The sequence below is a fragment of the Chenopodium quinoa genome, unplaced genomic scaffold, assembly GCF_001683475.1.
Source record: "Chenopodium quinoa cultivar QQ74 unplaced genomic scaffold, ASM168347v1, whole genome shotgun sequence".
NCBI classification, from domain to species: Eukaryota; Viridiplantae; Streptophyta; class Magnoliopsida; order Caryophyllales; family Amaranthaceae; genus Chenopodium; species Chenopodium quinoa.
Window position 1 is genome coordinate 6,581 of NW_018744388.1, and position 8,148 is coordinate 14,728.

The window sequence follows — 8,148 nt, forward strand, 5'->3', positions numbered from 1 at the left end:
GGCAACTAGATTGTTCCACTACTGCACCCGGGCATGATACAGCGCATCCTAACCCTCTACGCTTGTTCTACGAATGGTGTACCACTTCGGTATGATCGGTGGGACCGGAAAATCGGGTGACAGGTCCAATCGGATAAAATGTCTGTATGACAACCTAAGAAATCCAATAGCAACCTCTCTTACCGGTCTGGTGACGGTCTCACGCGAACACCAAGACAGAACCGTGGTACATGGATAATAAGCTCGACTATGCAAACCAAGGCCGAAATGCATGACTGCACACTTGTAGATGTTTGCAACGGCAAAGAGATCAAGTGGCGCGTCGAACCAATGATTTTGAGCGCAAGGTCCTCCTCCCCATCGGATACGCTGCAGAGACCTATCCAAGTCCTGGCCGTGCACATGGCGATAAACACCTCGGTTTGAGGTGATTTCACTGTACATCAACTGACGCACTAAACCGTATTTGTCTTCACCCATCTGAAAACACATCAGCCACAACCCAAAATCCGCAGTTACCATCTGCAACCACATCATTCCACTCGTCCAAGAATGGCATCATGATGTTAGGGATCCTGTCCTTATATAGAAAATGTTCAATGCCCATTCTACCTATTGCACACATCAATAAACGCAATTAACAAGTCAGCAGTAAACTAAATGAACACTCTAAAAAGTAAATTAAAGTAAAGTACCGTACCTGTGCCGGGCATATTCACCGACGAGGAAGATTGGCTACCACTTGATGACGATGTACGACCACGAATGTACTCAAACCCACTCCTGTTCCGCCGTGGTTGTCGACCCCTTGGTCGCTCGACCCCTTCAGATTCCTCTTGATCCAAGCACGACGTGTTGAACATGTCATGAAGTACATGGGTAGCACTATGAATGATTGAAGGGTGGCTGGAGGACACTTGGTCAAACATCGAACGAAACTGCTCCAACTCCTCTTGTTCACGGTGGACCGTCTGTGGAACAGCATGCTCTCCGATCACGAGCGTCTGCCAGAATGGATGAACCTGATCAACATGTAACAACGCCCTATCTTGCGTAATTACGCGGTGAATGGCCACTTCATCACCCAACTCCCTGATAGTCCATGAGTCACTGATATAGCACAACCGCACCAAATAGCCACTTCATCACCCAACTCCCTCATCCTGTTGTGCTCGCTCAGAATCAACCCCAAGCAGTAGTGTGACACACGACCATGGAGAATCTTAAATATGAAATGGCTATACATCATGCCATGTCGCCGTCTGGAGTCCTCGAGAGAGTTCTTGATGTCGTTCTTCTGAGTATCAATAGCCTTGTTTATTCTCTCGAACAGTGTATCCAAAGCAGAGGTGGAAGAATTAATCCAGTCCTTCAAAGCTCTATGAGCGCTCTCAACTCTACATGTTGTAGTGTTTCCAAAATGAAGAACTTGGTTTGTCCAATATTTGACAAACTTTTCCCTCTGAGGTACCCACTGCTGCATCACATAGTCTACGATTGTCGGGCACCATTGGTACGCATCCTTGAAGTTATCTAAAGCTCGATCGTACTCTGCCTCCGTGGTAGCTTGCAGGATCTTCCGCCACTTACCATTTACCAATCTCTCTGCTGAATCTAAATTCTTGTTGAAAAGGTTGTAGGCTTTGACTTTCACACAGTTGTTGATGTGCCATGTGCACAGTAAATGGCTCGACTCCGAAAACTGCTCCGCTATAGGGGCAAAGAGACCTCCCTCACAATCACTGACTATGGCTGATGGCTGAACATTTGGGCCAATGTAATTTCTCAACTTCTCCAACACCCAACGGTAACTCACAGCCGTCTCATCCTTCATGACTACATAACCAATCAGAAAGTTCTGGTTCGTTGAAGCAATCCCAACCATCTCAACCAGTGGGAACTTGTACTTGTTTGTCTTGTACGTTGAATCGATTAAAATCACAGATGGCAAAGACGAAATCATATCAGCACAATCAGGATGCATAAGGAACAAATGAGTCACCTCCGATGTGTCTTCATCAGATTCAAAACCAGTACAGGTAACCACGTGCTTGTGCCTGGTGTAGAAGCTGCTGTATAGGGTTCCTTCCCTCTGACCGTTTCAAACCTCAATTTCTGTCTAACGTTGTAGATGTGTCTTCGGTTTAGCTAGTCTTCAGGAAATTTCTCCAACACAGATGCTAATATTTTAGCAGGCTTCACTTGAGCATCACTCATTTCTTTTACAACTAGTTTTGCAGCAGGACTTAGACCGCTTAACTGTCGATGACCCACTTCATATACTATCATCTCATGGTTGTGATACCCCTATTTACCGTAACCCTTCACTTCCCAACCGTCACGCCTTTGCTGTTGTCGAACCTTTACTCTGAGCTGACACCCACAACCTTTCCGCTTTGAATCAAACCGAATCGCTTGATTGAAATCTCGTTCCTCCCTTTTACGATAACGGTCACATCTCAAAATGCGATCCATTCTACCATCCCGTTGAGATTTATGACTTCTACTACTAATCAAAAACCTGATATAATTGCAACCTGTTTTGCCCAATCAATCGCTTGTTGAGCATCTTCGAACAGACCATCATGTACAAAAATCCCATTATAATCATTTCCGTCTCCACCATAATCCTGCAACAATAACATATAAATATAATCACATAAGGATTAAATTAAATTAATACATTTGACACAAAATTAACACAAAAGTAATTTTTAAACTTTAAATTTCTAAATATCATTTCCATATTTAACGCATAATACATTTAATGTCTAAATTTACACATAATTAACACAAAAACTAACACGTAATTATATATAAAAGTATTCACACACATACAAATTAAAACATACTTTTGTTTATTAAAACATACAATATGAACTACAAAAAAGTAAATAATAAATAAATAAATAAATAAATAAATGAATATACAAATGACGGAAAAAAAAAATATAAACATAAAAAAAAAATTAACAAATTTGAAAAAAAAAATATAAACATAAACAAAACAATATACCAAAAACAAAAATATAACCAAAAACAATAAAATATAAACAACAAACAAAAAAATGAAAAAGATAAACAAAAAGTATTCACACACATACAAATTAAAACATACATTTGTTTTTTTGAAAATAATTAACACATATTAAAACATAATGTCAAACTAAACCATATTTTTGTTTTTTTATAAATTATTCACACATATTTCAAACATAATTTCCAATTAAATTTTGTTTTTTTATAAAAAAAAATTATTAACACACATTTAATTTCAAATTTATCAAAATTAAAAAACAAAAAAAAAAACACAAAAATAAAAAAAAAAACACAAAACTTTAAATAAAATTAAAAATATATATATACGTGGCTGTGGCGCCTGGCCAGGCGCCACAACCACGGGGTTGGCTTCCCTGCCAGGCCCCACCGTCACGGTGGCGGCGTCCTGGCAAGGCGCCCTACCCACGGCAGCGGCTTCTCGGCAGGACGCTAGCCGCCACTTCGTATTTTTAAACGGCTACGTACCTCGTTTTCTGGCGACGATAGCGGCTCTCCGGTGCATCTCGCCAACGATGACGGCTCTTCGGTGTCCCTCGGCGATCCAGTGCTGCTCCACATTTTTGGTGAGAGAAAATTTGGTTTTCGGTAAAAATTAAAATAAGGGCAAGATTGTCAAAATTTTACCAAATGTGGGCTTTAAGTAGAAAAATGTGGGCGATAAATAACAACTCTCGAATAGTGTCATCTTCATCTCGTCTAATCGTCGAATTTGTATCTGGAATATTAGAAAATAGTATTGTATACTAAAAAATCAAAAAAAGTTAGAATAGTTTTGCTTTTGCGTTGTGGCTTAATAGGTCTCGGTCGTGACATGACGACTTTCACCAGGGCACGATAATAATGATATGGTGTGGCAATTTATAAGGTGAATATGGACATTGACATAGTGGCGGATCCAGCATTTTCAATTCGGGGGGACAAAATGCTTAACTTACAAATAGCTTAACAAAAAATAAAAACAAAAAAATAACTCAAACACACAAATTGGTTAATACTTAGTATTAAAATTTCAAAATAAAAAACATACTTAGTCATACAATTCAAAATGATGAAAAAAAATTACATAAACATTACATTAAAATTACACTTTCATCCTTCGAGTCTTCATATTTTGGAAGCGTTCAACAACTTTTCATCGGAAACTCTTAAGAAGACATCCTTCTCAATAAAAGTGACCAAACAATCATTCATAAGTTGATCACCCATGCTATTTCGCAACTTATTTTTTACACATGTCATTGCAGAAAAGACTCTTTCAACACTTGCCGTGGCAACCGGAAGAATCAACATCAACTTTATAAGCAAATGAATAAGAGGAAAAGTCTTATGCTTATTAGTTTTAACAAGCATCATAGAAAGAGAATTAAGGTCATTTAAACCTTGAAATCTTTCATCATTTAGCATATTCTCCATGAATATATCAAGTTGACATTCAAGAGTCATCAAATCAAAGCTTGAAAATTCTTCGGGATAAAAAGAGGCAAGTTTAAGTACCTTATCTTTATCAAAGGATGAGAAGTTATCTTTAGGACTTAAACAAGCCATACACATTAGTATCTCCATATTCCTCTCATTAAATCGATCATCAAGTTCTTGAAGAAGCAAATCAATCACTCTTAAAAAAATTCCAACCCGAAAATGATGTTGATTTGTTGCTTCTTCAACAAAACGTCTTGATCTTCCTTGAGGAACATAAGGAGAATCCATAGTGGGAACAACAATACCATGTTTAGCACAAAATGAAGTTACCTTGTTTAAGAGAGTATCCCATCCTTGCTCCCTCATTTTTTGCAACACTATTTTTGTGTAAGTGACAAGTTCCATGGCATTTACAATATCTTGCTCCTTTCTTTGCAAAGCAACACACAAATCATTAGTGTATCCAAAAATAGTCAACATCAAGTAAGCAATAAAAACAAAGTCAAATGACTCTAATTGTCCTAAAGCAATTTGAGCTTTGAACTTATCTTCCGATACACCATGCTTCCCAATGTGTACAAGTACCTTAACAATTGTAGGAAATAAGAGGATGATGTTTGAAAGAGACTTGTAATGAGAACTCCAACGAGTATCCCCGGGCCTTTTCAAACCAAGTTCTTGATTTAAACCCGATCCACTCACAATATCCCCTACATCCAATGCTCGAGAAACTTCTTGAGCTTGATCTTGTCGAATCATTTCTCTTCTCTTGCAAGAAACTCCAACCACATTCAATAAATTTGCAAGTATCTCAAAAATCCAACCACAACTATCATTCTTTTTAGCAACGGCAACTAGTGTTAGTTGAAGTTGATGAGCAAAACAATGTATGTAGTAGGCACTTGGAGTATCATTATTCATAATCAAAGTCCTAAGACCATTTATTTCACCTTTCATGTTGCTAGCTCCATCGTACCCTTGCCCTCTTATCATAGATGGACTCAATGAATGTTCAACAAGTAAAGACATGATTGCATCTTTAAGAGTTAAAGCGGTAGTATCACCAACATGAACAATGCCTAAAAATCGCTCCATTACCTTTCCACTATCTCTATTAACAAAGCGCAAAACAAGAGCTAGTTGTTCTTTTTGGGACACATCACTTGACTCATCGGCTAATATGGCAAAGTAATCATCACCAACTTCTTCTATTATGTACCTAGTTGTTTCTTTGGAACAACAATTAATAATGTCCTTTTGAATAGAAGGGGAAATCATTTGACAATTTTTAGGTGCATTTTCAAGAGTATGTTGTCTTACTTCCTCAACCTTTTCTCCTAACCATTTCAAAAGCTCAAGGAAATTACCCCTATTATATGACTCCCCACTTTCATCATGTCCACGAAATGCCAAACCTTGCCCCAAAAGAAATCTTAAACAAGTTAAAGATGCATTCAAGCGGATAAAATATTCACTCTTAATCACCTCACTTGCATTGTCAAACACATTCAAGATTGATTTTTTTTTTTCCATCTCTTAAATTCACATATTTCTCATAAGCAAGATTATGAGCACTATTAATTCCACCAACATGCTTCTCAAATCTTTCCGGTTTATTCCATGCCCTAAACCCTCCATCAACAAATGCATCACCCCCCGAATAACTATCAACTTCATTCTTGAACAAGTAACACACAATACAAAATGCGGAATCTTTTTCAATACTATACTCAAGCCAATCCCATTTCTTGAACCAATGAACACTAAAGCAACGTAAACCAGACACTTGTCTTTGAGGAAAGTCATGAGTTTTTGGTTGGCAAGGTTTTTTAAGAATATAACCCCTCCTAACTGCATTTCGTTCATTTGCGGGGTAATCCATTATGTTTATTCTTTTTCCCGGATCATGAGGAAGAAGTTCAACATCGTATACCAATTTTCCTCCAATGGTACATTACAAGTACTTGAACCACCCATTTCCATATCATCTTCTTGACTTTGAGGGGAGCTTAATGAAGGAGAGTTATTGGACTCATTTTCATGGAGTTTCTTTCTTTTAAACATGAATTGTCGAAGATCGGGTTGTTTTCTAGTAGCCTTGGATTTGTTTGAATTAGGTGAATCATTTGACATTTCCTAATTAAATTGAAAAATATATATCAATTTCCACAATTCACATCATTGCATAGAATGCATACTAATAAAACGATAAAACCTAAGATTAAAATTGCAATTAAAATTAAAATTCAACAAAGATTGCAATTAAAATTAACAATAATTAAACAAAAATCTGGAAATTAGGGTTAACAATTGTCAATTGGGGATTTCAAATTGGGAATTTCGAATTAGGGTTAGCAAATAGCAAGACATACCATCAGTGGCGGACGGCCGAGGCTCGACGGTCAGACGGTGGTTGCCTGGTTGCACGCAGGCGGCGCCGGTGCACGCAGCTAGTGAAGAGGCTGCCGATTTGCGAAGACCGAAGTGGTGCTGTGGTGACTTGGTGAACTGGTGAGTGGTGAGGAACCGAGAGCAGCGACGCAGCAGGGCGGTGGTTGCCTGGTTGGTGGAGCAGCGACGCACGCCTCGACGGTCGATCTCAGTGGAGGCAACGGAGAATTGGAGGAGTGAAGACTGAGTGTCGTTGGCTGTTCTTCGTTCCGTAGCAGTGTCGCGTTTTGCTTTTTTTTTGGTTTTTTTCACTTTTTTTTTTTTAATTTTTTTTTTTAAAAATGGGGGTACAGCTGTCCCCCATGTCACTTAATTGGGTCCGCCACTGCATTGACAATCATCACACCACAATGAAAACCGTCGTGACATGATGAATTTGTCGTGACACGACGAATACTTTTTGAATTGTTGTGACAAGCAAAAGATTATGTGCCACGCTGGAATTGTCGAGACACTAAAAATGTCAAAATTGTCGTCTCAAAATAAATCGGGGAGGTGCGATAGTACAGTTTGCCAGGATTTGTACTTCTTGTTCTTATCATAACTTTTGATATAGAACATGGAAAAAGGAAAATAATGTATACGTTCAAAAAGCTATGAAAGTCTTTATAATCCAATTAAAATCAAGTCAATATCATATGTAGATTTATAATATAGCCAAAATATTGCAAGGGTGTCGGTTTTGGACAAACTTAAGTTTTTTGCTCATATCCCCTATATATTAAATTATAATTGAGCTTATGATATATCATTAAAAACCTTATTTTAAGAGAAATTCATCCATATGGGATTTAAATAAAAAATTATGTGCCTCATAAGTCAGTTTAGCTCGGTTACAAGCTACGTTTATGATAAGATAAAATCGGTATATGGTTTGTACTGTGGATTTTGGGATAAGATATATTAAAGGGTTTGGACTATTAAAATGACTGAAATGGCTTAAGAAATGATAGTGAACAGATAACGTGATAATTTACGTACTGTTGAGTCCCTTAGGTTTTGAATGATGGTTTTGAATGATGACAAACAGCTATGGGAAACAGGTTTTAATAAGTGTTGAAAACAGTTGGTGGGAACCAGCTAACATAGAACACTGTTTCCCCAGACAAGTTATTACTTACATGAGTTTTCTTATTGAACTAACTTGTCTTTATACAGGGAACAGTTATATGATAAAAGTGTTATGTACTGGTAGGGAACCAGTATGTACTGTTTCCA

The 8,148-nt window shown here is 37.8% G+C and overlaps 1 protein-coding gene across 1 annotated transcript; it reads right to left on the reverse strand.

Moving 5' to 3' along the window:
- Positions 1-4,164: 4,164 nt before the first annotated feature.
- LOC110696853 (zinc finger MYM-type protein 1-like) lies at positions 4,165-6,361 on the reverse strand. The gene is made up of 2 exons (XM_021874186.1): positions 5,986-6,361; positions 4,165-5,894 (listed from the first exon to the last, which is right to left on the reverse strand). Exons 1-2 carry the CDS (start codon positions 6,359-6,361, stop codon positions 4,165-4,167), a joined length of 2,106 nt encoding a protein of 701 aa, XP_021729878.1.
- Positions 6,362-8,148: the final 1,787 nt, after the last annotated feature.

Excerpts from the sequence above, each read along its gene's own strand:
- LOC110696853 (XM_021874186.1), bottom strand. The coding sequence starts at position 6,361 with ATGGATTACCCCGCAAATGAACGAAATGCAGTTAGGAGGGGTTATATT. Across the intron at positions 5,895-5,985 it reads AAAAAAAATCAATCTTGAAT|GTTTGGCATTTCGTGGACAT; the intron begins GTGTTTGACAAT and ends TTTTGGGGCAAG.